At 48.3% G+C, this 26,053-nt stretch overlaps 8 protein-coding genes across 10 annotated transcripts in view; 2 read left to right on the top strand and 6 right to left on the bottom strand.

The window, feature by feature from the left end:
- LOC6592868 (platelet binding protein GspB) overlaps positions 1–26,053 on the top strand; it is an 80,112-nt gene that overhangs the window by 46,260 nt on the left and 7,799 nt on the right. Inside the window, exons 2-3 of one of the 3 annotated variants that reach the window (XM_026986238.1) lie at positions 24,340–24,631; positions 25,652–25,922. In XM_026986238.1, the coding sequence (XP_026842039.1) occupies positions 24,581–24,631; positions 25,652–25,922 (322 nt within the window). In that variant the 5' untranslated portion in view covers positions 24,340–24,580. Of the gene's footprint in view, positions 1–24,339; positions 24,632–25,368; positions 25,500–25,651; positions 25,923–26,053 lie in introns of those variants that run through there. The other 2 variants (XM_026986236.1, XM_026986237.1) reach the window with 2 other exon arrangements.
- LOC6592875 (protein GSKIP homolog) lies at positions 10,171–10,730 on the top strand. The gene has a single exon (XM_002018506.2). It carries the CDS (start codon positions 10,243–10,245, stop codon positions 10,600–10,602), a length of 360 nt encoding a protein of 119 aa, XP_002018542.2. The 5' UTR covers positions 10,171–10,242; the 3' UTR covers positions 10,603–10,730.
- LOC6592874 lies at positions 13,771–14,521 on the bottom strand. The gene is made up of 3 exons (XM_002018505.2): positions 14,424–14,521; positions 14,210–14,362; positions 13,771–14,157 (listed from the first exon to the last, which is right to left on the bottom strand). Exons 1-3 carry the CDS (start codon positions 14,487–14,489, stop codon positions 13,816–13,818), a joined length of 561 nt encoding a protein of 186 aa, XP_002018541.2. The 5' UTR covers positions 14,490–14,521; the 3' UTR covers positions 13,771–13,815.
- LOC6592873 lies at positions 15,089–15,890 on the bottom strand. The gene is made up of 3 exons (XM_002018504.2): positions 15,772–15,890; positions 15,549–15,701; positions 15,089–15,496 (listed from the first exon to the last, which is right to left on the bottom strand). Exons 1-3 carry the CDS (start codon positions 15,853–15,855, stop codon positions 15,158–15,160), a joined length of 576 nt encoding a protein of 191 aa, XP_002018540.1. The 5' UTR covers positions 15,856–15,890; the 3' UTR covers positions 15,089–15,157.
- LOC6592872 lies at positions 16,413–17,113 on the bottom strand. Its single transcript, XM_002018503.2, has 3 exons — positions 17,042–17,113; positions 16,825–16,977; positions 16,413–16,760 (listed from the first exon to the last, which is right to left on the bottom strand). Exons 1-3 carry the CDS (start codon positions 17,111–17,113, stop codon positions 16,416–16,418), a joined length of 570 nt encoding a protein of 189 aa, XP_002018539.1. The 3' UTR covers positions 16,413–16,415.
- Positions 17,749–18,499, bottom strand: LOC6592871. The gene is made up of 3 exons (XM_002018502.2): positions 18,437–18,499; positions 18,221–18,373; positions 17,749–18,153 (listed from the first exon to the last, which is right to left on the bottom strand). Exons 1-3 carry the CDS (start codon positions 18,497–18,499, stop codon positions 17,809–17,811), a joined length of 561 nt encoding a protein of 186 aa, XP_002018538.1. The 3' UTR covers positions 17,749–17,808.
- LOC6592870 lies at positions 19,080–19,836 on the bottom strand. Its single transcript, XM_026986240.1, has 3 exons — positions 19,816–19,836; positions 19,563–19,715; positions 19,080–19,501 (listed from the first exon to the last, which is right to left on the bottom strand). Exons 2-3 carry the CDS (start codon positions 19,692–19,694, stop codon positions 19,163–19,165), a joined length of 471 nt encoding a protein of 156 aa, XP_026842041.1. The 5' UTR covers positions 19,695–19,715; positions 19,816–19,836; the 3' UTR covers positions 19,080–19,162.
- LOC113565032 lies at positions 22,204–23,894 on the bottom strand. Its single transcript, XM_026984949.1, has 3 exons — positions 23,865–23,894; positions 22,623–22,775; positions 22,204–22,548 (listed from the first exon to the last, which is right to left on the bottom strand). The coding sequence occupies exons 1-3, from the start codon at positions 23,892–23,894 to the stop codon at positions 22,204–22,206; spliced, it is 528 nt and encodes a 175-aa protein (XP_026840750.1).

Below are 26,053 nucleotides of genomic sequence, written 5' to 3' on the forward strand. Positions count from 1 at the left end.
GAGAGAGAGAGCGAGGCATTTGGCAAATTGAAATCAAATCGATAACGAATCAAATTGAAATCTCAGCGAACCGAACAAACAAACAAACCGTCTTTAAAACACGAATCAAACTTTGACTTTGGTTCGGAAACGGGAAGAAATCCGAAAGTGCGCCAAATGCTGCAACTAAGCGATACATAATAGCCCCAGACCCAGCCCCCCCTCCTCCCCTCTGTGGCAAGCTCCGTCGCGATGGCTGCCAGATAAAAGATGATTGAATGCAACTGGCTTTGGCGCTGGCGCTGCCGCTGGATCAGCACTCCAGCCCCTTCACTGTCTGCCCTGCCGCCCTCTTGTCTGATTAACATAAATCGTGCCTGGCTGCTGCTGCCGCTGCTGCTGCCCGCCGACTATATCTTATTTCGATTTTTGCCTTTGTTTCGCTTCACTCGAATGAACTACGGCTTATGCAAAAGCTACACACAAACACAAACACAAACACATCCATCCATCCATCCATATATATACATACATACATAATCAAGAGTCAGAGAAACGGCAACCTGAAATTGAATGGAAATGAACAAGAAAAATAAATAAATAAAAACGAAAGGCAAACTGAAATGAAACTTCAGCAAGGAGCAAACAGAAGGGTAGAGCGGCAGTCCGACGCAGTGGCAGCAGGGTAGGGGAAGGAGTGGAGAGGAGGGGAGTACTGGCAGGAGTTGGACCCCAGGCAAAGGGGAGAGAACTGCAAACACATCAGTGCCATGCCTGGCTGTAGACTTTTATTGGAGTTGTGGAGTTGCAAACTCCCGTGGAGGGGGGGGGGGGGGGGGGGGGGGGGGGGGGGGGGGGGAATTTAACCCACTTCGTGCCAAACGGGCTGAATTATGGCACATTTGAGCGCACACTCGCAGAAATCTGCTGGCCCTGAAGTCTATTGACTTTCGAGTTTAAAGCAGAAACAAACTTGAAATCTGAAAAGATTTTCCATTTTCAGCCGAATTTAAGGCTACGGGTTTCGTTTTTTAGGTGCTCCCGATTTCGCAGATTTTTGTCACATATTCTCGTGGCCTGTTAAACGTACAGTTTAGTGCTGTTAGGCGCACAAAATCCTCTGTTATGTGTCGATAAACGATTCGGACTGCTGTTAACAGTCTGTTAATTTGAGGTTGGTTTAGAAAATAAATATTTATAAAAAAAAGTAAAGGCTAAATTGTCCTGGAAATGGTGTCAATTATATGTTAATGCGTCAATAAGGCATCTATTTTTTTCCTTTTGGAATTACTACTTTTTTTTGTTGTACAAAAAAGCCGTTTACCGAAAACGGGAGCACTAAATATCTTGAAAACATGATTTTAGTTGAAAATTAAATTAAATATATATATATTTATTATATATTGAAATATCTACATTTTTCTTTGATTTATGATCTGTGGAATCGAAATTTCCTGCTTTGTTCTGTCGGATCTTGGCAGATCTGTTGTCCGGGTTTTTGGGAACTAAAACTCCCAGCTCGAACATCTCTGTGCCTCTCTATAGATGCCTTATGTAAATACTAAGATTCTGCACGGGGGATCCCCACAGTCCCGAGTCCCATCGGAATCAAAAATCGATGCCTCGAATGGGTTAAGCGTGTCTTCCCCCCCGCCGCCACCGTATCTGCTCCACGTTAATGCTGCTGCTGTTGATGACGAGCATGAGAATGATGTTGCTGTCTGGCTGCCTGCCTCCCCGTCTGTTTCCCCCTTCCCCGTTCCACCTCTTTTGTTCCGTTTGGGTCTCTCGTTTGGCTCCTTCGTTCGCTTCGGGTTGAACTTCATTGTTGGCTCTCGCTTAAAATTCCAAACAGCAAATTGCAACTGCCAACAATTTCGAGGCTATCAGTGGCATAGCATCGGGCAGCCACGTCGCTGGTGGCTGGTGGCTGCTCCTGCTCCTACTGCTGCTTCTTGTGCTGTGGCAGCTTCTTCTCCTGGCAGTAATTTTATGCAAGATGCTATCTCAACACACCTCAACACGCCTGCTGCCACCGGGGGGCACGGCACAGAGGGAGAGAGAGAGCAGTGCAGAGAAATGCATGTAAGCCATTTCACTTGGTCTTCTCCTTTCTGCTGTTGCTGCTGTTGCAAGTATGACAAACAGCCTGCTGCCGTCTTTTGAATGGAATTCAATTCCCATGCTGCAGCATCGGTAGCCCCCCATTCCACCCCTCCACCTCTCCACCCTTCCGTCTTTCCGTTCGTGTCTTTTGTCTGCTTCTGCCGCAGCAGCAGCAGCAGCAATACTTGTTTAGCTTGTTTGTTGCTGCCTCCTTCTGCTGCCTGCCGCCTGCTGTTCCTGCCACTGCCACTGCCACTACCTTCTGCCTTTGCCTTTGCCTCTGCCACTGCAGTTATTGCCATTGTATCTTGATGCCTTTCAAGTGCCAATTGTGCGACCGCCCCAAACCTTTTTCTAGACAAACTCATTGCTTATTTAGTTTAAGGTGGGAATTCCAGGGGCAGCGGCAGCTGTAGCGGAGACTGCATAAATTTCATTCAAATTGAGTTGATAATGGCTGCCACTTGATAGTGGTGGCTGCTGCCTCCAGTTGCGGCTGCTGCGGCTGCTGCTGCTTCTGTTCAAGTGTTAATTGTTGGCGGCGGCACCCTCAGAGGCAGCGCGGCATTGTGCCGTCCATTCGTTCCTCCGTCCGTGTGCCTGTTAAATATTTGCACTGCGGCAGCGGCAATTGTCTGCTTTAATCAAAATAATAACCACAGAGCGATGGGGCGGTGGGGCGGTGGGGCAGGCCAGCAGCACAGTAGCCAATATATTCTACACTCGGCAAAAGCAGAGAGCCAACCCACTTCGAGTCCATCCAATGGACTGGCACACAAGTGTGGGGTTTTTCTCTCGGTGCATGGCCAGTGCACAGTCCCGGACTCCAGTGTCCGCTGTAATTCACGATTTCCTGCAGTAATTGAAAAGATATTCCCAAAGAGTAGCCTGGCCAAAGACAAGTTGCTGCCTGGCAGAGCCGCAACAACATTTTGCTAGCAAAGCGAATGAATCCGCGACAAGTCCCGGGTCGGGGCCGGGCCGGGCCGGGCTGGGTCTGGGGCCAGCAGGCGGCAGTGCATTAATTATTCATGAGTTGTCGCCGAGGCAGGCACGCAGGCGACACAGAGCCAGCAGTGGCCACCGCAACAGCAGCAGTGGCAGCATCAGCATCAGCAGTAGTGGCAGTGGCAGTGGCGGTGGCAGAAACTACAACGACAGCAGCGGCAACATAATTATTCATGCCCGCTTATCGCCAGTAAGGTAGGCAACACCATTTTAACCACAAGCGGATTATAATTATCAACAGTTGCCATCGCTGGCACAGACACACACACACACACACCCAAGGAGGAGTGCGGGGGGGGGGGGGGGGGGACAGTCAGTCAGTCACTACTAGATGCAATTGCAGTGCCTCCAGAGTGGCAGCTTATGCCCCTTGACGATGGCAAGAGGCGCAGCAACAAAATATAATTACACCTCCTCGAAAGCACTGGGCGATAGGGAGAATGGGGAAAGAGGGACAGAGAGAGAGAGAGAGAGGGACAGCTGCTTTAATTGATGTTGATTACTATCAACAACATTGCTGCTACCTCGCATGTTGCCCCTGCCGCAGCCCCCACCCCCCTGCTGTGGGCTACTTCTTTTTCGAAAACTTTTGATTGCATGTCAAAGCCGCATCAAGAGTAATTTTGGCCAAATAAAACATTAGCATTACTAAATTGTACTTGAGTAGCAACTAAATCGAAACGGAACCAAAAGCAACAAAATGGAGCGTGTTTCTGCCACTCCCTCGCTTCCCACTGACAGGGGGGCGGGGGGAAGTCTTGTGGAAATGCCTTAAGAGGCAAAAGATTCAGAGTAAGATTCACCACATTTGCTCTCTTTCGAGGACCATCCATTTGTCAAACGTGCTTAAGGTAAAACGTTTGCCATCTCTTTTTAGCGCTCGTCTCTCTGAGAGCCGAGAGAGCTTGGATGGTCCACACCTTAGAGGACGATGCCACATGATTAGGTCTTAAATCTGGATTTATCCATGGGTCTCGTCTTCCTAGGTGGGAGGTTCAAGTGCCTCTACAAAGAAGCCTATAAGCCGTACCTTGAGGCCGTACCGCCAGTTCCTTGAGGCTTGCCCATGGGCCTGATTCTCTATCGCGCAGAGTGCTATGCCATAAACTGGAAATTTAATTTGCTTTACCCACCACCACTTTTGGGTGTCTCATAATTTTGGGGGAAATATTACGGTCCATAAACCCCCGCCATTATCTGATATGGTGGGGCCCGCTGCTCAGCGACGGGTTGTTGGGTGGGTGGGTGGTGGTTCTGTGTTTTACTCGTAATATACACATTTATTTTTCGGATCGTTTGGGTTTAGTGCCTGCCTGGCGGTAATTGAAACCGCATCGCTGTTCATTGGGGCAGGGGCCTCCGATGACAGATGACTCCTGGCCTTCTGTATTGGGGGGAAATTGCGGAATTTCGATGGGCAAACAATTATTGCATGGCGAATCTGACTCTGACGAATTAATCAAATTTAAATTCTCTTTCAAAGAGAGAGAGAGAGAGAACGATAGACAGTTCAATGGGACTGCTAAAGTATTTCAATTTTAATTAACATTTGAATTGCATGGCATGGCATGGCATGGCATGGCCGTGAGCCTCTGCTCCTGCCGAATGTGCAAAGAGAGCAGCCACGGAACGGTAAAACACGAACAAAGCAAACGACGCGAAACTTCTCCCCAATCCTCTTGGGCTCCACACTACTCATCCCGCAAAAACGAAAATCTCCTTGCCATTCAGCATGCTGTGTCGGTCGCTCTCTCTCTCTCTCTCTCTCTATCCATCTCGCTCTCTGGCACTCTCTTGGGCCGTTGGCAGCCATGTTTGTTGTATGGCGCCGCTCTCTCATTAAAGCCTGGCTGGGGAAGCGAGATAGCCACATGCTGCTACAACTTTCGGCGCATGTTGTGCTGCGCATGCAAAAAGAAAGAAAAGGAAACGAAACGAAAGCAACAAAAAAAGAGCAGAGAGTGGAGAGGAGAGTCTGCGGCAGTTGTGGAGTGGAGGAGTGGCGGAGCAGGCGGAATGGGAAGCCTTGCTTGTTGGCAACGCCTGCTGGCTTTTAGTTTGCCTTTTAAATGTTTAAGCGATTAAGTCGAATTTTAATTTGGCCGCAAAGCATAACACGACTCCACTTCCACACAGAGTGCGCGGCCAGGCACAGTGTCACACAAGTGTATACACACACATACACACATGTATATGGTGTGTTTGTATGGGTTGTGTTTGGCTTGGGGCGCGGGACTTGAACTAACAGAAATGTAAAGCAGGCAATAAAGTGGCAACACGCTGACTTTGGCCATAAACAAAACTGAAACCGTTTTTAAGGGGGAGGGGCGGGCATTTCTGCTGTTTTTGCTGTCTATTTAGAGATGGCAGTGCAGGCGATATGCCGATATGCAAATCGACCCATGATTTATGATCTGTCTGTGTGTGTTTTGGCCCCCAAACTATGGGACAAGCCGAATTGTGCAAATAAATGAGAGGAGAACCTCGAATGAATATTCATTAGTTTTGCTTTTGGTTTTGGTTTTGGTTTAATGAATTCAGAATCACAAAATAGCGACTTCCTCAAGAGCCGCAGAGCCACAGAGTGTATACCGAAAAGCAAGGCTATATTCGCTGTAGAGTAGTGAAAATTACAAATAAATCTACCACCTCTGAGACGTGTATTCCCCTGCTACCGAAGGGTATTAAATGAAGCGAACGATTCTTTTTCCCCGGAGTCCAGTCCGGTCCGGTCTGCCATTACCATTCCCCTTCCTCTTCTTCTTTCCATTGTCTGCTCTCGTTGCCGGCCCTCATTAATGTTTCAAGTGTTTTATGATATGCATAATTGCTTGTACAGATAATAAAGTTTTCTTCGGTGCCCGGACAAGATCCCAGGGACAGTGGCCGACCAGCCACCCTCGCCCCACCACCCGTCCGTGCCATTTGTCCATTCACTTAATTAAAATGCAAATGGAAATTCTTCAAATTCTGCATAGCTGGCAGAGAGCGAGAGCGAGATGGGGAGCTTTAGAGGAAAAATGCATATTTCATGTCCCCTGATGACAGGTTCCCTTTTTTTTCATGTGTAGAATGCCGTGGCTATGCTACCCTACAAGGTATATTACAGATAAGGTCCACCCACTTGTATGTCTTGTCTTGCCTTTGCCTTGCTTCGCTATCGCTTCCTTGGACTCTCTGCCCGCCCTACCTTCTGTTTATTATACCTTGATCCCCCACTCCGTTCCTGTTTTGTTGCTGCTACCGAGTTTACGACGCGTGAACGGCAACAGCAACTCATCCGCCAAGCAGAGGCGACAAAATTCAACAGTCCCCCTCCCACCGTCCTCCCATCGTCCATTTGCGCCTCCTCTCCCCCCCCGCCCCCCTACTAACGAGCAGGGAAGCGATCTTGCTTCTGCTCTGTCGGCGGCCCCTTCTTTCCTTCGTTTTTGGTTCCTCTTCTTTTTTTTTTTTTTATTGTACAAGGCATTTCCAGTGAATTTTTTGATGATATCTTTGAATGTTAACATTCACAAAAGCGTAAAAATTGTTTCCCCTCTGTGCTCTTTGCTCTTCCCTCTTCCCTTCCGTCGGTATTAGTTTCTATATCGGCTTTATGAGGCACTTTTTACTGTTGAACCTCTCCGCTGGACTGGACCAGGCCCTTTTTCATTCGTACGTACCCTCCGAACATGGTCCTCCATCTGTGTGTTTGTTTGTGTGTGTGTTAAGTGAAATTCTTTTGTACCCCGAGAAGCGAAAATAAAATTCACACACTGCCGAACGTGCCCGATGCTCGGGTGAGAGGGAGAGCGGCGGAGAGGGAACAATGGAACTGGGATTTTGTGAACACCGGTTGAGGGAAGTTACGATGGCAGAGGGGGGTGCGCGCTTGCTCTGCTCTTCTCTGCTTTGCTTGTTCGCTTCGCTTCTACCTGGCGGGCACAATCTCTCACAACAGCAGCAGCAGCAGCGGCAGCAGCAAAAAAAAAGGTGCAAAAGCAGCAACAACTACACAAAGTCGTACCGAAACCGAAACGACCGACCGACCGACCGACCGACCGACAGACCGAGTGACGGAGTGAGAACAGCAACAACAACAACAACCAAAGACACCCAATGACAAGCTGCTCGGCAATTTGACATAATTTATACGTCAAATTACTGCAAATTGATGCTAAATGGCTTCAAATTGAATTGACTGGCGCAGGAGAGGAGAACAAAAACATTGTATGTGAAGAAAAATACAAAAAAAAAACGGAAACAAAAACAAAATACAAAATGTAGCGCCCTGGCAGCGAAACGGCAATAGCAACAATAACAACAACAACAAAAACAGCTAAAACGATGCCTCATGTCGACAGCTATCATTGTTGTTGCTTTTGTTGCTCTGGTGTTCACTCAAACGAAAACATTTTGAATTTTCAGCGTGGGGGCATCTACAAGATGTGTTGCTGTTGCTGTTGTACTGTTGTTGCTACTACACTAGACTCCACTGTTTGGTGATAGAGTGCGGGAGAGGGGCGGTGAACTGGCATGGGAGGGATTGTGGCTGGTGGAACGACGGGGAGCACAAAGATCGAGAAAAGAGCACATTCATCTTGACAGGCACTTTTGGGGGCATGCGGCTCTACCCCTTTCCCCCCCCCCCCCCCCCCTCTCCTGTCATTAGGCTGAACTCCGAAAACGGTAATAATGGGCCAAAGCTGAGAGGTGAAAATTACCCAGATATGTACTCGAAGGTGGAAAGAGCTCATGGTTAAGGTTGAGGGGAAACTGTTGGAAGCACTCATGAAAATTGCAGTTCCACCAATGCTGCACCAATATCTAGCAAATAAAAAGAGCCGAGTCCTGCACATTTAAGAGATCATTTAAATTGATTCACTTGCAAACTTAGTGGAGGATTGATATTTAGGGAGGAATAGATATTAGACGAAAATATCTTTAATATTTCAATAACATTCAAGAGCTTAAAGCGATGTTTCCAGTAAAATAAATGTGTTCTTGTAACCACTGAACCGCCAATGAATGCCCTCAAATGGCTTAAATAGTTGAAGTTCATTAAACCAAACGAAAACTCGACAATTTTCCAGTGATTCCGCGTTTTTCCCTCGCTTCGTACATTTGTTTTGTTTCCGTGTCGCGTGGGTTCGTAACTGTACAGTGTACAGGAGGGGGAAACACAAAACAAAACAAAAAATACAGCTCAATTCAAGGCACTCCCACTCGACGCCTTTCACACCTCGGCCTGCCCACACACACACAAACACTCACACAATAAGCGACGAGGAAAGAAAAATCAATTCTCAGCAGGCAAGCAGGCAGCCACAAAATGCGCGAAAAAAGAAAGCCATGAAATGTGCAATCGTTCGCCGTACACACATATATACATACATACATACATACAGACACAAAGTGCAACTGTCAACGAATACAACAAAAGAGTTGGTTGTTAACAATTTGCTGTTGTTGTTGCTGCTGCCTGAAGCGTTTTGCAAAATATTGAATTCAATTTAAAGCGCAAAAGGCGCTCATAAATCACCGACAATTGGTATACCCTCGCCGATGGAGGGTATTGTGATTTCGATGCAAACAATCGTTACAACAATGCGCTGCCCGTATCATCGATCTGCGAGGGTATCACAAGCTTCGACATCCGACGAAGTGTCGTCGTGGCAGGGGGAATGGAGAAAGGCACAGTCTCAGACTCGGACTCGGAGTCGAAGTCGTACTCGGGTTTGGGCGAAGTGAAAGAAAAGAGTTGCACTCGGCTTATGGTCATGCTCTCTGGTTCTCTCTCTCTATCTCTCTCTCTATCTCTCTCTCTCGCTCTCGGTTAATTCAATTGATTGCAGGCCGGGCCGCCCATCGGTGAGCAAAAGAGAGCGCGGCGGCCCAGGCCTTTTACCGTAAACTGTCGGCGCAATTAAAATGAATTGAAACTGAACTTTTCTCTTCGGTTCGTGGCTCCGAATAACAGTTTTCCTTGGGCAGCTGTCGCATAATTCATCAACTACAATATTTCGTCGCGCAGGGAAAGGAAAAAGGGAAAAATTTAAGAAAAATTTGCGTGTGTGCCGTCGTCAGAAAAAGTTTTTCATTTTTAGCATCTTGATTGTTTGTTAACAGGAGGAGGAAGAGGGCAAAGGAGGGGCAAGCGGGAGGTGGCAGTGGAAGAAACTCTGCCTAGTAGCCGGGCCGGGGCCAACAACGTTGCCCGGACTGCCTGCAATGGGCACGGGCTTGGGCTCAGCACCAGCACAGTCCTGTCCGTCCCTGACTGTCTTCTCTGTCCGTTTTGCTAACCTCTATCTTCTCCTCTCATCACCCTCAGGCCCCTGTCCTCCTCTCTCTGGCTGCTCCGCCGTTCGCTTACCTTCTCTCCTGCACTGCTTGCTTGCTGGGGCTCTGGTATCTGAAATTGTTCAACTTCATCAGCAGAAAAAAAAAGATGCTGCCGCTGCCTTTCGTGTGTGTGTGTGTGTGCTGCCAAATCACACCAAGACAGGCCACCCCTTCTGCCCCTCTCACTCCTCTTCACCGGCTGTCATGAGTCTGAGCCGACGAGTCTTTGGTCTCTTGTCCTTTTTGTTTTCTTGCGCTGCAGCAGCAAAAGACCCCTAGGACACGGAGCACTTGAGCTTGGGCTTGGGCTGGGGTTGGGGTTGGGGGTTTGCCGAGAGGTGGGGGGCAGTGGGGAGGAGTTAAGCGGATGCATAATACGGAAAAATGTCTTCAAGAGAGGAGAGGTGGAGTAGCGATTCTCAAGCTGCTCGCTGCCTTATTTGTTCTTTATGGTTCTCCCCCCTCAACCCCTGCCAAGTCCCGCCACCGCACAGTGTGACAAAATGCAATGGAAAAAGCAATTAGGTCTTTGAGTAGAAAAGTGGGCAGTGTTTCGTAATCAATGGCCCTTTATATGTATATATTTTTGTGTTCCTAATTCTTCGTTCCGCTCTCTGCTCTGCTTCGATCGCTCGCTGCTCTCTTCGTTTGCGCTGTTTCTCTCTCTCGCAGCTCTCAGTAAGAGGCTTCGTCTCACGACAAATGGAAGCCGAAACTCTATTGATCTCGTCTCGAAGTGTGACCAGAGGGGGTATCGTAGCAAGCAAGGGATTTTATTTCCCCTGGAAAAGCTGAGAACTTTTGCACTCGCAACCACACGCCATGTTCGACGCGTACAGTGAGGCCTCGCAGATGGCCGCAGCGTTCAAGGAGTGCGCGGACCACCTGCTTGTGGCCGAGTACCTGCCGCACAACGATCGGGTGGCGTACCTCAATCTGCGGACCCTGGAGCAGGAGATCTACTGCGTCGAACTGAGCTTCGCCGGCTTCCGGATCGTGGGCTACGACTTTGACTGCATCCAGGACGGGGTCAGCAGCTGCGACCAGGTCTATGTGTCCGCCCATCGTCTGCTGGCCGCGATCAGTCCGCTCTACGCGGAGGTGGCAGAGAGTCGCGGTCGCCCCACCACCCCCAGAAGTGACGGTGGCGGTGGCGGTGGCGGAGGGGGCGTGGCCCGCTAAATTTCTGTCTGTTAATTGCTGCCAAAAGTGATAATTAAACGTCTGTGCCCCAGCCACGGCTGCAGGCACAACTTTGGGGCAGGTAAATGACTTGATTGCAATAATAAAGCTCCCAGCCTGGGCACCGATTTGGAGCTGGTCTTTTGATTAATTGCTGCCAAGTGAGAGGACGAGTGGACGGAGCCACAGCCACACTGGCAGGCAGCAGACATCAGGCAGTGGCAGGGGCAGTGGCAGCGGCAAGGGGCAACACTGCTGCAAGTTGATTGACTCAACTTGGCACTCTTCGAACCTTTTGTAGCAAAAAAGTTAACAAGTTTTTGCCGTTCCACTTGACTGCTGCTGCTGTTGCTGCCAATGAAGATGCAGACTTTGGATGGAGCACCCAACCCAAGTCCAAAACCCAAACTCAAGCCCCAGCTACAGGCAACATGCAGCATGCTCCTCCATTCCCTCCTCTACTGGGCTCTGGTCTCTGGGCTCTGGGGTCTGGGGTCCATGCCAACTAAGGTTTTATCTAGTTGAGTCCATCTAGCCGCTTGCCGTCCGTCCTGCCGCTGTCTGCCACGGACAACGACCGAGGCGGAGACGGAGACGGAGACGGAGACAGAGACAGAGGCTAAAGCGACGAATGCTTGACACACACACACACACATACACATACACAGACAGATGGGGACGGCTGGGCGAACGCATTTGCTACGGCGTTCGTATCGGCCATGTCTATCTGGCCGGGCTCTCCACTTGTCTATGCTCGTATATTTGTCCATTGAAGCATGCAATTGATTGCTGCAACGGCCACAGCAGCAGCAGCAGCAGCAGCCTCCACTGCAGACTCCTATCCCCCCTCCCCCCTGGGACCCAGGGACTCACCCCCTCCACTGCACATCCGATCCTGCTGCGCTTTAATTGCCTTTTCATTGCAGCCCGTCGGCCTTTTGCCTCTGTGCCGCGTTGCAGTATCCCTGAATCCCTCAACCCCTGTCCCCCCCGGGTTCCTCCCTCTCGTCTGTGTGTGTGTGTGTGTGTAATTTGTGGTTGTTGTTCTCTGTTAATGCATTACATGAATTTTAACAAGCTTTGCATTCTGACTGACTATCCGCCGCAGCTTGCCCCACGCCATGCCATGCCATGCCACGTTCCCTGCCGCCCCCCTCCCGCTTTGTGGCAGCTCGAAAAGCTCCGTGTGTGCTCCGATGTTTGTTTATTATAGCCACATCCCGTCGAACGCAGACATAATTTAACCTTTGCCTGCCCCGCCCCGACCTGCCCTGCCCTGCCCTGTGCCCCACCTTCTTGCTTTTCATTTCGGAAATTCTCAATCAATGAATTATTCGTAGTCAATTTTTGGTTTGGCCAAAGGAAAACAAGTAGGAAAGGACATACCGGTGTGGAATGGAAATCAGCAAACAGGTTCCGCCTCAAAGCGCAATCGCAAAATCAAAACTTGTTTGCCCCTTGCCACCCATTTCCCATTTCCCTGTGCCCACCGCCCCCCCCATCCACCCATTTTCCATTGCGCTCTGCCACTTTTCGAACTAATTGGCTGCGTTTTTGGTTAATTAGCGCAAAGGCAGCAGCGACAGCAACAAAGCTCTATCCCTGGCAAAATCAATCCGTCCGCCGGTCTGTCGGGCTGTCGCCAGGTTTTGAAAATGAAATCTTTTTTCTGTGGCGCACACGCGCTTTATTGGCACTCAAATTGGCGGCTAAACTTTGGCAGCAGGCAGCCGTCAACAGCAGCAAAAACAAAAACAACAACAACGTGGATACATCTAGCTACAACAACAGCGACAACTATAGCGACAACAACGATTTTGTCTGGCCGAAAACGTTGTAATTATTTGATGCCAGATAACAATTTATTGCCAGATACTGTCACTGTGACAGTAGCACGTCCCTGGACGGGGGTATCCGTAGCTGATTAGCGCTTAAATTGAACATTTTCCATATGCTAATCACACGGTGCACCCGAAGTTGTTGTATTTTGGTTACAACTCTGGCTAATATTCATTTACTGTTCAATTTCTGTTGTAATTCCGTCAATTGATTGTAGATGGAAATACATATGTATAATATAAATAAATAAATGGAAATGCAGTTTTATCTATTTATTCAGCCAATTTATAAAATATATTGATTTTTTGACAACAACAAAAATGCCATAAAAATCTGTTGGTTTTTATCTGTTTACGTTTTTTGTTACATCTGTCTCTTTTTCTCTATTCTCACAACAACAGCAGTCGTTTTAGCACGCTCCCCTCCGACAGAGCACGCACACTGCACGAGGATGAGCGTGTGTGCGAGAGAGAAAGAGAGAGGGAGGGAGATCGAGTGCAATTTTATTTGTTCCTTCTGGCTATAATATTGATCCGATCTAGTCCAGATTCGGCACTCTGGTAGATATGGTCTTTCTCTATGATTCTGCGTTTTCCTTTTTTCTGTGTTTTATTCAGGGGGATTCAGGGTTCTCAATGTGCCAAAGTGGAATATATAGGATACATAGTTCCAGCGAATGTACAGCGAATCACTGGGCGACATTCAACGATTGTGCTTTGGGATACGAGGAACCCCGGGGTATTTCGCAGCTGCCTCCAATTCCCGATCCCCATAGAGGACTTCATTTGGCAGCAGTCCCAGCAGTTCCCATGCAGTCGCACCGTAAATTTTGGAGCAGCAAATGGAGCTGGCTGGCTGAAAATGGGAGAAACTCAGCCCGCAACACAGTGGTGGGGCAGCGAGGGGGACCAGGCGGCTGTCATCAGTTGACAGCCAGCAGGACCAGAGGCAGGGGCAACAGCATGGGCTTCGGCTTTTAACAATTTGCAATAAATTAGCCGCTGCAACTGTGCAACTGTGCCACAGAGTTTCCCCTGGAAGGCAACTCGAATCGTATTTGGACGGGGGGGCCCGACACATTGGCACTTTTTCGCCAACGTGCACCCTGACACGCCTCCAAACACTCTTTGCCACAACAATTTCCAAACATGTCTTGCCAATTTCACACTCGATGCCGTGCCGCAGAGGCGATTCTGGTCGGTTTCTACCTGGCCAACTTGACTCATCCGCAAGCCATTTTGGGACAGGAATAACGACACTCGCAGCTGGAATTCAGCTCAAAAACTCTGGGACCCTGGGTCCCTGGGACCCTCGGACCGACATTTCTAGGAGGTTGTTTTTGCTTGCCTTTATTTAACGGAGAAGTGCGACTGCTCAAAACATCGTATTTGTGATTTTAATAATGACTTGCACATTTTGGATTACTGTCGGGTGGCTGATCGTGATCAGAATCTTGTAGAATCCGGCGACAAGGACTTCTGGCATCCCCTCGCCGTTGACGGTGCAGCGCGTCAGGGTGTAGGTTTTCTTCGGGAGCTGCGTCATACGCTCGTCCTCGTACTGCGGCAGATCGGAGCAGTCGCCCAGGTTCTTGATCACCATGTCCTTGTAGTAGGTGTTTAGGTATTCGATGAATGTCTGCCTGGGAATCGACATGGGGGTCAGCTTGTAGTCACTTTCGGCGCCGGTTGTGCTCCGGTAGAGCTCCACCTCCACCTAACAACCACACACTCGTCAATGAAGGTCGTTCAGAATAACAGCCACTCACCAAGACGCTGTCGTCGATGTCGAGGTTCCAGAAAAAGGTGCCCGAGAAGAAAAACCCCGTGCGGCCCACCCGCTCCGTTTTCAACTGAATATTCAAGAGGCCTTCGTTGGTGGAATACGCGCTGACCGATTGGGGTTCACACTCCCAGTTTTTCTATAGATTTAATCGATTTGAAACTATGTATTTGTATCTGGTGTGTATCCTTGGGGCTCACCTTTGCGGCACAACCATCGTACAAGGCCGAAGAAATGATCAGCAACGGAATGATGTATGACAACATCTCCCAAACACAACATCTGTTGGACAGGTTCCGTTGGCATCAGCCTTATATACCCATACAATGGAGAGTATAATTAGCTGATCCGAATTACACTGGCAATTACAATCGCAAACACGAACAGATCATGTTCCACGCTCAAATCTGGATTAGGAATGGATTATGGCGGATTTAACATTGGATTGTGCTCCCTTTTACATGGTTTCGTAAAATCCCAACTCGAAATCAAAGCTTTTATTGTAGAATGTATATTGTTTTGACTCTGATGTGGTTGAGCTATTGATCTCTCTGATCTACACATTTCTCTGCACTAGAGACACTCTGTGCCGTGGAGAGGTTCATACGAGTGGAAATTCCACAAGAGATTGCCGCTAGATGGTTTTTCTCAGGGTTTGTGTGAAGTCAACCATCAATTTAGAACGATTTGGACAGCCACCTGGAGCAACCTAGCATAGCACCCCTCTCAAAAATCTCAAAAAAGATCCTGCGATTTAAGATCAAGCCTCAAGAGTCGTTTGTCTGAAGTAACCCGAAGCTTTGGAGGATTTGGACGATTGCCTGAAAGTGTGTCCCCACCACCAGATCATAATAAAATATATCGCTTAAGAGAGATCTGAGAGATACAAAGTGGTTCCCGGGAACTCTTGCTTCATGGACCATCCTGCAATTTATTAGATCAATTTGGTGGTGACCTTCACAATGAGAATGCAGCCCCAATCCACCTGGCCGCTGGCCTTGTAGACGATCTTGTAGAACCCCTCGGGTACTATTTCTGGCAGCCCATCGCCGTTGGCCACGCACTTGTCGAGCCTGTAGACGTTCCTGGGCCAGGGCGGGACGTAGTCGCCCTCGGACTGGACCAAATTGGAGCAGTGGCCGACGTTCTTAATGAAGGCGTCCTTGTAAAAGCCGTTCAGGAACTCAAAGAAGGGCTGCTTGGGAATGGACCAGGGCAGGATCTTGTAGTCGCTCTCAACGCCCGAGCTGCTGTGATACGCATCGGCCTCGATCTAGAGAGAGGTTGAGTGCAGTAGCCAAAAGCCGTCTGAGATGGCCACCTACCATTGTGTTCTCATCCGGATCGTAGTTCCAGTCGACGGTCATGGAACAGGCGAACTCGCCGCGCTTCAACCGATCGATCCTCGCTCCAATCTTCAGCAGGCTCTCGTCCGAACTGAAGGCAGCTATGGACAAGGGCTCGTATTCCCAGTTGCGCTGTTTGTGGGTGGAGTGGATCGTTTGGGCATTAATCTGGGGATTGTTATCATGCTCTATCTATCAGTACCTCTCCCATGGAGCTATGGACCATCAGGACCATCCACATCCAAAGGCCGGCGAACGAGAAAGGCACCGGGCAACGGGAGAACATCTTGCAAAAACTGAAACTGAAACTGAAAACTGATTGCATCGAAGAGGCACCTATATAGCCCACGATCGGTGGATATATATTCTAGTCGAATGCGGCGCGTGGCTGCAGTAATTATTAAATTATACTTGTATACCGAGTATATTTCCTGTCGAATATAGTATTCGACAACGACATCTTGCGTGTCCGGAACAAGAACAACTTTTTGATGCCCAATTCTTTGAACCGTTTCGATCGTTAGCGAATAAATCACTAGGACAGGAGTGAAACCAAGGAGACTGGAACTTTCCCTGGAAATGGACACAGGACACAGGACACGTAGTAGTAGCTTCTGCGGCAGGCAGCTCTCTTGGCCTGTGAATGGATTGAATGTTGGATGTGTTTGTGGTCTAATCTGTATCGTACATTCACTCCAAGGTGGCTATCATCGCTAGCCTGTCAGGGATTCGGGGAGGACTCTAGTCATTCGTGAAGGTCAGACCTCCCCGTCATCGTGCAAAGAATAGAAGTTTCGAGTTTCGAGTATTGATATCCCAAATGTGTAAAAAAAGAAATTTATTTTTCTAGAACATTTTATTTGTTATCTTAAGGACTACAGTCAAACCCCATTCAGGCTGATTTGTCCCGGTGACTATGAAGACAACCTTGTAGAAACCGGGTGCAAGAACTTCCGGAAGCCCCTCGCCATCGAAGACGCACTTGTCGATGTGGTAGGTGTCCTTCGGCCACGGCGGCTGGAACTTGCCCTCGAACTGCGGCAGATTCGAGCAGTGGCCAAGGTTCGAGATGGTCACGTCCATGTAGTACTTGTCGAGATACTCATAGAAGGTTTGCTTGGGTACAGACCAGGGCAGCTCCTTATAGTCCTTCTCCGCACCAGAAGTGCTTTGGTAAGCACTGCTCTCGACCTGCGGCGGTTGGATTCAAGAATTGAAAGATTAGATGTTGGTCACCACCCCTTGTGTCACCCACCATTGTGGTCTCATCTATATCGTATTTCCACTCCAAGGTGCACGAAAGGCCGAACTCTCCGCGCTTCAGACGATCGATTTTGGACTCGATCTTCATCTGGTTGTCATCCGTGCTGTAGGTAACAAAGGACACGGGCTCGTAGTCCCAGTGTTTCTACAATTCAACAGTAGATTATGTTGGGATTCTGTTGCTGGGAGGTCACCACACCTCTACCTACCTTGCCCACGGTGCCGTGGAGCAGGCCGAGTAGCAGCCAGATTTTGATGGATTTGGAAAGAATGCAAAGCATGGCGCGACTTGGACTTGGATCTGCAACAATGTGACTGCGGATGGAGTATTTATACCCTTTGGTGATATCTTTGGGCTCTGCAATCACACGGAACTATCGTGTTTCCTCGCAATTAATTTTCCCCAATTATAATATCGTTATCTAAACTATTTTAGCCTGGATTAATGAAAAACGAGGGGGAACGTTGTGAGCCGCTGCCTTTGCCGCGGCTCTACTTTATTTATTTAAAATAATCTAAAGCCTACAAAATTCGGACGAACCGTTTGGGAGATTTTGATGTATTAGATTTGATCTGTTTCCATTTTTCTTTACACGAACGGACGGGCGGACATGGGTATATCGACTCGACTATTGATGCTGATCAAGAATACATATACTTTATGGGGTCGGAAACGCTTTCTTCTGGGTGTTACAGACATCCACTTCCACCACAAATCCCCACCACAAAAGCCACAAAAGGTTCTGGCAAGAAGTTTGCTCTGCGACAATGTGATTTTGGTACACTATTTATACCCTTGGGTTTTATCTTACAGCTTGGAAGCTTCTAGTCATCTATATCCTAGTACTTTCTACAATTGTTATTGCACTTTCCACATACGTGTGGGATCTGTCGATAGATGAATTGAACCTTCGAATGTTGGTATCCCAAATGTGTGGAAATTTCTATATTCATTCCGCATCCGAAAAACAGTTGTCTAAAAAAGTTTAGCTGTTACCTTAAGGACTACAGTGAAACCCCATTCAGGCTGATCGGGTCCGCTCACTATGAATATGATCTTGTAGAAACCGGGCGGAACAACTTCGGGAAGCCCCTGGCCTTCGATGACGCATTTGTCGACGAGGTAGGTGTCCTTCGGCCACGGCGGCTGGAACTTCCCCTCGAACTGCGGCAGATTCGAGCAGTGGCCAAGGTTCGGGATGAGCACGTCCTTGTAGTACGTGTTGAGATAATCATAGTAGGTCTGCTTGGGTATAGACCAGGGCAGGACCTTATAGTCGTTCTCCGCTCCAGAATTGCTGCGGTAAGCACTGGCCTCGACCTGCGGCGATTGGATTGAAATATTGAAATATCGAATGTTGGGTAGATTTAAGGGTCGGATCACCCACCATTGTGGTCTCATCTATATCGTATTTCCACTCCACGGTGCACGAAATTCCGAACTCTCCGCGATTCAGACGGTCGATTTTGGATTCAACCTTCAGCTGGCTCTCATCCGTGCTGTAGGTATCTATGGACACAGGCTCGTAGTCCCATTTTCTCTAGAATTTGACCGTAGATTGTGTGATGCTGCTGCGGTTAGGGGTCACCACATCTGTACCTACCTCGCCCACAGTGCCGTGGAGCAGCCCGAGAAGCAGCCAGATTTTGATGGTTGTGCAAAGCATAGCGCGACTTGGAGTTGGACTTGCAGTTGGATCTGCAACAATGTGACTGCGGATGGTGTATTTATACCCTTTGTTGCTATCTTTGGGCTCTGCAATCACACGGCATTATCGTGTTTCGTCGAAATTAATTTGTCCCATTTACAACATCATTACCCAAACTATTTTAGCCGGGATTAGAGACGAGGGGGAACTACTTAAACTACTTATTTCTGATCAGTTCTCATTTTCTGTATAGCCGTTTTATCCCGCTCCTTCCACCAGAGGGCGCACCCTGCACGATGAAGAGTGAGTGCGAGACAGAGAGGGAGAAGGATTAAGCGCGTGGCTGGGGGTAGCTTATTTGTTCCTTCTGGCTATAATAATGATCCGATCTAAACCAGATTCGGCAATCTGCTAGATATGGCCACAACTGTGGATGCCACAGAACAATCGTCACTTGTGTGGGCGGAAGGGGGCGCTAAGGGGAGATCTAAACTCTTCGAGTATATCGACGGTATAAAAATCATCTCCTGACAAGCATTTTGATTTTGCCCTATCGATCTACTGGATCCGATGATTTCGACAAGAAATTTGAGCCTGTCTATTTTATTAATATTCTGTATAGCGATATAAAATTTCTAAACGGTAAATTTCTCTTGGTAAAAGAGATTTGTCCATTCGGGTTCACATCAGTTTGCTTGTCACTTTCACAATAAGTATCATTCCCCACTCAACGGGTCCCGTGAAGGTGAGGATTATTTTATAGAAGCCCAGAGGTAGAACTTCGGGGAAACCGTCGTTGTCGGCCACGCACTTGTCCAAGTTGTAGATCTTCTGCGGCCACGGGGGCACGAACTTGTCCTCGAACTGGGGCAGGTTCGAGCAGCTGCCCAGATTCTCGATCACCATGTCCTTGTAGTGGGTGTTTAGGAAATCCTCGTAGGGCTGCTTAGGAATGGCGAAAGGGACCAACTTGTAGTCACTCTCCTGTCCCGAGGAACTGCGATAGGCGGTCGCCTCCACCTGATCAAGCGGAAGAGGATCGATCAGGCATCAATCAGAAGACTGTCTCATTTATACCTACCATGACGGTATCATCGAGAAGGTAGCGGAAATCGATTGTGGCCGAAATGGCGAACTCGCCGCGATTGACCCGATCGATTTTGGCTTCGATCTTAAGCTTGCTCTCGTCCGAGGAGTGGGTGGTGATGGACATTGGCTCGTAGTCCCATTTGCGCTGTTCAATGGGGGGGGGGGGGGGGGGGGGGGGGGGGGGGAGGGGGGACAAGTGTTGGTCATTTGATCACTCGAACAGCGTCCACGGGGGAGATATTTACCGCACTGTTGCAGCTCTTCGCGAGCAGAAGTACCAGGCAAAGTCCAGAGAACGATCGCAACGAGCGGGGCAACATTTTGGCCAACAATTGTGACATAGTGGCACAGCTTTGTGGGTTTTATAGTGCTAACCAGCCAACAATCTGGTCCCAACTCATCTCCAATCACGATATGCACGCAATCTTCGTGTCGTTTAGACAAAAGTGCATAGTATTCATAGAATCACAGTTGTACTCATGCCGCTTTAAAGCGCTCGATCGACACGAATCGAATTCAGATTCCGATTTCCGAGAGCGAGTACACTTTTTTTCAGTGTAAAGCAAGAAAACGTTTTGGCCTCGTGCCAGCAAACTTTGTGTTTCGTTCTGAGAGAAAATCCAATAGAGAGTGAGCGAGAAAAAAAAAAACGAAATTTTCGGATCGCAGATACCACCCCTGCTTCGTTCAGTTCGTTTCGAGCGAATTATTCTATGTAATGAGAGAGCTGAGGCACTGATTCAAACGCTAACGGAATGAGCGAAACGAATACCGGAATTCCACCAAATCGATTCGGTTTGCGGCCGACCAGTAAGTGGAATTTCGAGCTTTTGTTTTATTCAAATGATAATATTATTATTTTTGACGCGGAACACGGAATTATTGATAATTACTCAAATGTATAAGGTTCCTCTAGCTCTGAGCAACCCGTTCTTCGATGGGAGAGCATCGACGGGTCTGCTGTACATTTCTATATACCCTTCCCGTTTGTCATTCGTTGGGTATCACAGAGATATGTGGCGTAACCACAACAAAGAGAGCTCTCATAATTGTAGGCAACAAATTACGCGATGGCTAAACAAAAGATCTGTCGAGAGAATAAAGTCATAAATGCTGGTTTGGCTGGCACTGCACTATCCAGTGGATGTAAAGGGGCCCAAACACAAGTACACACAAGAGTTGCGGAGCGACTCAAGTGATCAATATATTGAAGAGGCAATTGAATGTGGTCCTACCCCCTTGAAGTGCTCCGTCCCCGAACCGATCCCAGGCTCGACCCTCGTCTGAGTGGCATGATCGGCACTTGAGCTGCCTACACTTCGGGGCGTCGTGTCGCTTGGTGGTGGAAAGGGATCTGCTGTTGCACTTAATTTAATTGAACGCTGGGATCCGATGGGCCGCCGCCCCCCCAGGCCCTGGGCATCTGGAGCCTAAAGTGCCGCCCCACCAACGCAATCGAGTAATCGAGTGTGTATGTTTGTGTGTGTGTGTGTGTGTGTGATCTTGTATAAAATCAAATTATCGCGATTCGAACGAATCAAAACAGAAGAAGAGTTTTCTGGGCTGGAAGGGGATCTGAGAGACGCTAATAAAAGCGCACTGGCAACTCCCCGGAGGCGTTCATTTAGCAACCGCAGAGGATCAATCGTGTACAACAGCAGCAGCAGCAGAAGCAGCGGCAGAGAGGCAGAGGCAGAGATGATGACGATGACGACGAAGACGACGACGATGAATCCGAGCGATTCGACAACGATGTTGCCGTAAATCTTTAACTTCCCCATGCTCTCCTCCTGCTGCTGCTGCTGCTGTCTCGTCTTTTGGCTTGGTTACTTCTTGATGTTTAGTACGTGCGGACAGGGACTGGGGCCATAACGAGAAGATGTTGCCAGGCCCCTTCCACTGCCACTACCACTCTCTGCTCTCTGCTCTCTCGTTTTCCCTCTCTCTCTGTCGAGAGGCATACAATATGTGTAGATGGCCGCAGACCCAATTTAAAACACGACTTGAACGATGACCGGCGCTGTCTTTGTGCCTGTCTTCGGCCGTGCTGTGCTTCGCCTTCCTCTCTCCCACTCTCTTTGACTTGCTGTCTCTCTCTCTCGTTTTCTGTTCTGCTGCTTCGGTTACCTGCCTGCGGTTGCTTGTAATTCCACTTCTCCCCCTGCTCCCTGGACAGGTCCGTGTCTCGGGGATTCATCGGAATGTTGAACGACAGCAGCATGGATCGAGGGGTAACGGGGAGGGGAGGGGAGGGGCAACGACGGGCACGGCATCGGCAACGGCAACGGCGGCTATTAGTAATTTATTGATTTGTCTAAATTATGGTGTGTTTCAATCTTGTTGTTTGTTGTATGCGGTGTTGCCGCTTCCAGCCACAGCCACAGCATCCACATCCACATCCACATCTTGGCTCGTTGCGCTTTTTTGAGCTATCCCGCCACATGCCACATACCACAAAGCTCTTTGCCACCCACATGGCACGGAGTGGGGCGTCAAACGTGCGATTATCTCTTCTGCTGAGTGTGTAATAAGTGATTAAATTGCGACTAAATGGCGGAGTGCAAAGAGGGAGAGGGAGAGTACAATGAGAGTACAAATATTCGCATTTAGTGACGCGTTTCATTTTTATTTTCTTAAAACAATTTAGCTGTTACCTTAAGGATTAAATGTAAACCCCATTCAGGCTGATTGGGTCCGGTGACTGTGAAGATAATCTTGTAGAAACCGGTCGGAACAACTTCCGGAAGTCCCTCGCCATCGAAGACGCATTTGTCCAAGTGGTAGATTTGCTTTGGCCACGGCGGCTGGAACTTGCCCTCGACCTGCGGCAGATTCGAGCAGTGGCCAAGGTTCGGGATGAGCAAGTCCTTGTAGTACGTGTCGAGATACTCATAGAGGGGCAGCTTGGGTACAGACCAGGGCAGGATCTTATAGTCGTTCTCCGCCCCAGAGCTGCTGCGGTAAGCAGTGCCCTCGACCTGCGGCGGTTGGATTCAAGAATTGAAAGATTGAAAGATGTTGGATGGAGGTCACTACCCATTGGGTCACCCACCATTGTGGTCTCATCCACATCGTATTTCCACTCCACGGTGCACGAAACTCCGAACTCTCCGCGCTTCAGACGATCGACTTTGGACTCGATTTTCAGCTGGCTCTCATCCGAGCTGTAGGTTTCTATGGACACGGGCTCGTACTCCCATTTTGTCTAGAATTTGACCGTAGATTAAAGCACGGCCGGACTTGCAACAGTGTGACTGCATGGAGTATTTATACTATTTGTTGCTATCCTTGGGCTCTGGAATCACACGGCATTATCGTGTTTCCTCGCAATTAATTGGCTCCAATTATACAAATATTTTATAAAAATCGGTCGAACCTCTAGGGATTATTACATATTTAATTTTATCTGTTTCCATTTTTTGGAAATGGTCATTTGGTAACTCGAGCAGTAGAGCCAAGCAAAGATCTGACTAAATGGCGGAGTGCAAAGAGGTAGAGGGAGGAGATATGTATATGCATATGAAGTGTAAATTTGTATATTCCTCGCTTTTGTCATGGAAATTTGATTGATATTCGAATACATACATAAGTATAAAAACACGCAATGTGTGGGCGCTGGGAACAACAATAACAACATAAACAACAACAACTCAACAACTCAATTAATTATGTGTCCCATACGAGAACGTGAACAGAACCAACAAAAATCAGTCAGATCTCCGGCAGTTCGGCCCACACGCACGCACGCAAATCGTGTTTTGCTGTCGTCTGGGGCTGCCACTTAATTATCATAAAATTTTAAGCACATGCAAATTTAATTGTTGTTGTTGTTTAAAAAAAAAAAAAGAGAGATCAACAGAGATTCTGGCAAACCTATCAATCAATTAAATAGCAAGCAACAAAAGGGAGCACAAAACAGTAGACTCTACCGGCTCTCTGTTGTTGCTGAAGCAGGATGGCAATAGTACTCTCTGGCAATTAGCGGCCGCTCACACTTACACACACACACAAGTTCGAACTCGCCGTCGCCTAGCAAGGCATTTTTATGCAAGGTGAGGCATATTCGCTCTTCGAATCACATGTTTTGTTGGCACAGAGGAAGCTCTCGGAAGTGCTTCACCTTATACAAAAAAACGCCTTCGGTGCGTATAGTTTCGCAGATGATATTGGCTTTGAAGGTCAACAGAAGCGGGGATTAGGCCAAGCGAACGAATAGCGAACCGCTCTAAGCCCAAGTTCTGACAACTTTTGGGCACTTGAGTGGAATCAGTGTTTATCTTGCAATAAAACCAACCAAAACCAAAGTTGACAGCGATGACGTCATGGCGTTGAGAGTGTGGGCAACTGGGATCGAACGGCGGAGATTTCCCAGCGAGTTTCGAGTTGTACATACATACATATCTTATCAGCAATCGGAATCGCAGCTGCTACTGTGCTTGAGCACGCATGTTAAATCATGATTCGAGGCACTTCACCTCTTGATAGGACGGGGGGCGGGGGGTCTGGGTCCCCAGATGCCAGAGAGGCCGCTTATCAGTAAATTGTGCCAAAGTGCTTTAATTACCGAGTCGTTAAGGTGCTGCTCCTACTCTGTGCCCTACTCGAAAACCCCTTGTAAATTACAGCACACAGTATAGGTAACCTTTAAGCACACTGACAGGCGGCGACGTGATAAGAGTATAGCCCCCTCAGAGTGGCCGCCTCTACTATATTAGTATGTATTATATTGTTATTCCATATTAATTTTTGTTTCTTCGCTCTCTTTGCAGTTTTGAAAATGAACAGTTTGGCCCGAGGGCCGAGGCCCTGCGTCTCCCTGTGTGGTTGCCTGGAAAGCTCGACTAAACGGCAACAACAACCCCATCTTCCCAGTAACGTCCGCGACAGCAACAGCAACTCCAACTCCAAGAAAAGCAGCAGAAACAGCACCGCTGCCTGCACGTTACCAGGCACTATTGGAAGTACTTTGGGCCGCCCGCGCAGTGCGGCCGCCCGATCGTTTGCGTCTGCATGGAGTCAATGAGACGTAACGAGGCGAACACTAGCCACCACCCGAATAAGGTGAGAATAGTCGTTCCCCCTGCCCCGTGCCCGCTGCCCGCTATCCTGACTTCCCCTTACTCATTCCACTCTGCGCTAGTGGGCGATAAGACCGTAATTATTTTATTGTCATCATTTCTGGCTACTCAAGTGCTCTTAGGGCATTCGGTTGGGAAGGGGGGGGTCTGCTTTGCCTGCTTTCTCAAGTGGCCACTAGACTTTTGCAGTGTGCGATAAGCGGGAACGGTGATAGGTAGCCCCGGAGACGAGAAAGAGGCAGTGTTAAAGGCAAAGGGAAAGTAATTCAACTACGTTCTGCGTGTTGATGTCATTGGTTTATGACAGCAGTAGCGGCGTTTTAGCATTGTCTGATTTATTGTTTTCCGCGGGGGGCGGGGGGGATGGCGGGCGAGTACAATCGAAATCACTTAAAGTTGTCGCGCATAGTTATTTATTTATTAACAGCAATAGCAATGTACTGGGGTACAAATGGGTGTATTTCGACGCCGAAGAGCGTTTACCAACACTAAGCGCTTTTTGTTTACTCGCCTCTGCCCTCTGGCAGCTCTACCTCTCTCTGCTCTTCCTCTCCCGCTCTTGTGTGTGTGTGTGCCATAGTCCACAGTGCGTGCCTGTGTGTATGTGCAGTTTTCGGTGGTTGCTCTCTGGCTCTTTTATATTATATATTTTTTTTTTTTTGGTTTCCCGTTCAGTTTCATCAGCAGCGTTGCTGCTCTGCCAAACGAAAAAGGACGCCGCAGAAGGCTCGCGCAAAATATTCCAAAGAAATTGTTCGTTTTTATTGTTTTTGTGGTTTAGTTTAAATAATTAGAATATATTTGTATGTAATCGGGGCCTGTGAAATGGAATGGAAAGGAAGTTTTCCAAGGTAAAGGGGAATAAAGTGAAGTGATTCGAGTTTTTCCATTATTTCGGTGCGTCCAATTCCTTCGTTTACGCACACAAACGCACACACCCACACGGACTAATACAGCTGCAACTGATTTTTTTTTTTTTTGATTCCTTTTCGTGTGTTTGCAGGTGGCCCTGAATAGCAGCAACGTAGCAACGGAAAGCAATATTAAGAGTAACAAATTGTTAGCTAATTTAAGTGCAGCGAACGCAGCAACAATCCAGACAGCGGCAGCAGCAGCAGCAGCAGCAGGAACAGCGACGGCAACATCGGGAAACGCGACGGCAGCGACAACAACGAATCAAACGTTGAATTACAATAACAAAGGGAAGGTGACGGCAACGGCAGCGAATAATCAGAGGAGCAATCACAACAACAGCAGCAGCAAGAAGCACACGAGTAAGTAAAAAAGAAGAGCGAAAGTACTGCAAATGCAATTCCCGAAGTCTCGACCTAGTCCTCCCTCCCTTTCTACCGTTCTCGCGTTCACTCAGAGGAGTCTCAAGCTTCGTTCTTACCTTCTATTTGAA

This window comes from Drosophila persimilis, unplaced genomic scaffold (assembly GCF_003286085.1).
Source record: "Drosophila persimilis strain 14011-0111.01,24,50 unplaced genomic scaffold, DperRS2 tig00000002-arrow-pilon, whole genome shotgun sequence".
Taxonomy (NCBI): domain Eukaryota; kingdom Metazoa; phylum Arthropoda; class Insecta; order Diptera; family Drosophilidae; genus Drosophila; species Drosophila persimilis.

Coding starts and splice junctions, on each gene's coding strand:
- LOC6592874 (XM_002018505.2), bottom strand. CDS start 14,489: ATGTTGTCATACATCATTCCGTTGCTGATCATTTCTTCGGCCTTGTAC. Junction 14,363..14,423: donor ACGATGGTTGTGCCGCAAAG/GTGAGCCCCAAG, acceptor TTAAATCTATAG/AAAAACTGGGAGTGTGAACC. Junction 14,158..14,209: donor ACATCGACGACAGCGTCTTG/GTGAGTGGCTGT, acceptor TGTGGTTGTTAG/GTGGAGGTGGAGCTCTACCG.
- LOC6592871 (XM_002018502.2), bottom strand. CDS start 18,499: ATGCTTTGCACAACCATCAAAATCTGGCTGCTTCTCGGGCTGCTCCAC. Junction 18,374..18,436: donor TCCACGGCACTGTGGGCGAG/GTAGGTACAGAT, acceptor GTCAAATTCTAG/AGAAAATGGGACTACGAGCC. Junction 18,154..18,220: donor ATATAGATGAGACCACAATG/GTGGGTGATCCG, acceptor CAATCGCCGCAG/GTCGAGGCCAGTGCTTACCG.
- LOC6592875 (XM_002018506.2), top strand. CDS start 10,243: ATGTTCGACGCGTACAGTGAGGCCTCGCAGATGGCCGCAGCGTTCAAG.
- LOC6592873 (XM_002018504.2), bottom strand. CDS start 15,855: ATGTTCTCCCGTTGCCCGGTGCCTTTCTCGTTCGCCGGCCTTTGGATG. Junction 15,702..15,771: donor TCCATAGCTCCATGGGAGAG/GTACTGATAGAT, acceptor ACCCACAAACAG/CGCAACTGGGAATACGAGCC. Junction 15,497..15,548: donor ATCCGGATGAGAACACAATG/GTAGGTGGCCAT, acceptor ACCTCTCTCTAG/ATCGAGGCCGATGCGTATCA.
- LOC6592872 (XM_002018503.2), bottom strand. CDS start 17,113: ATGCTTTGCATTCTTTCCAAATCCATCAAAATCTGGCTGCTACTCGGC. Junction 16,978..17,041: donor TCCACGGCACCGTGGGCAAG/GTAGGTAGAGGT, acceptor GTTGAATTGTAG/AAACACTGGGACTACGAGCC. Junction 16,761..16,824: donor ATATAGATGAGACCACAATG/GTGGGTGACACA, acceptor CAACCGCCGCAG/GTCGAGAGCAGTGCTTACCA.
- LOC6592870 (XM_026986240.1), bottom strand. CDS start 19,694: ATGTCCATCACCACCCACTCCTCGGACGAGAGCAAGCTTAAGATCGAA. Junction 19,502..19,562: donor TTCTCGATGATACCGTCATG/GTAGGTATAAAT, acceptor CCGCTTGATCAG/GTGGAGGCGACCGCCTATCG.
- LOC113565032 (XM_026984949.1), bottom strand. CDS start 23,894: ATGACGTCATCGCTGTCAACTTTGGTTTTG. Junction 22,776..23,864: donor CGCTGTCAACTTTGGTTTTG/GTTGGTTTTATT, acceptor GTCAAATTCTAG/ACAAAATGGGAGTACGAGCC. Junction 22,549..22,622: donor ATGTGGATGAGACCACAATG/GTGGGTGACCCA, acceptor CAACCGCCGCAG/GTCGAGGGCACTGCTTACCG.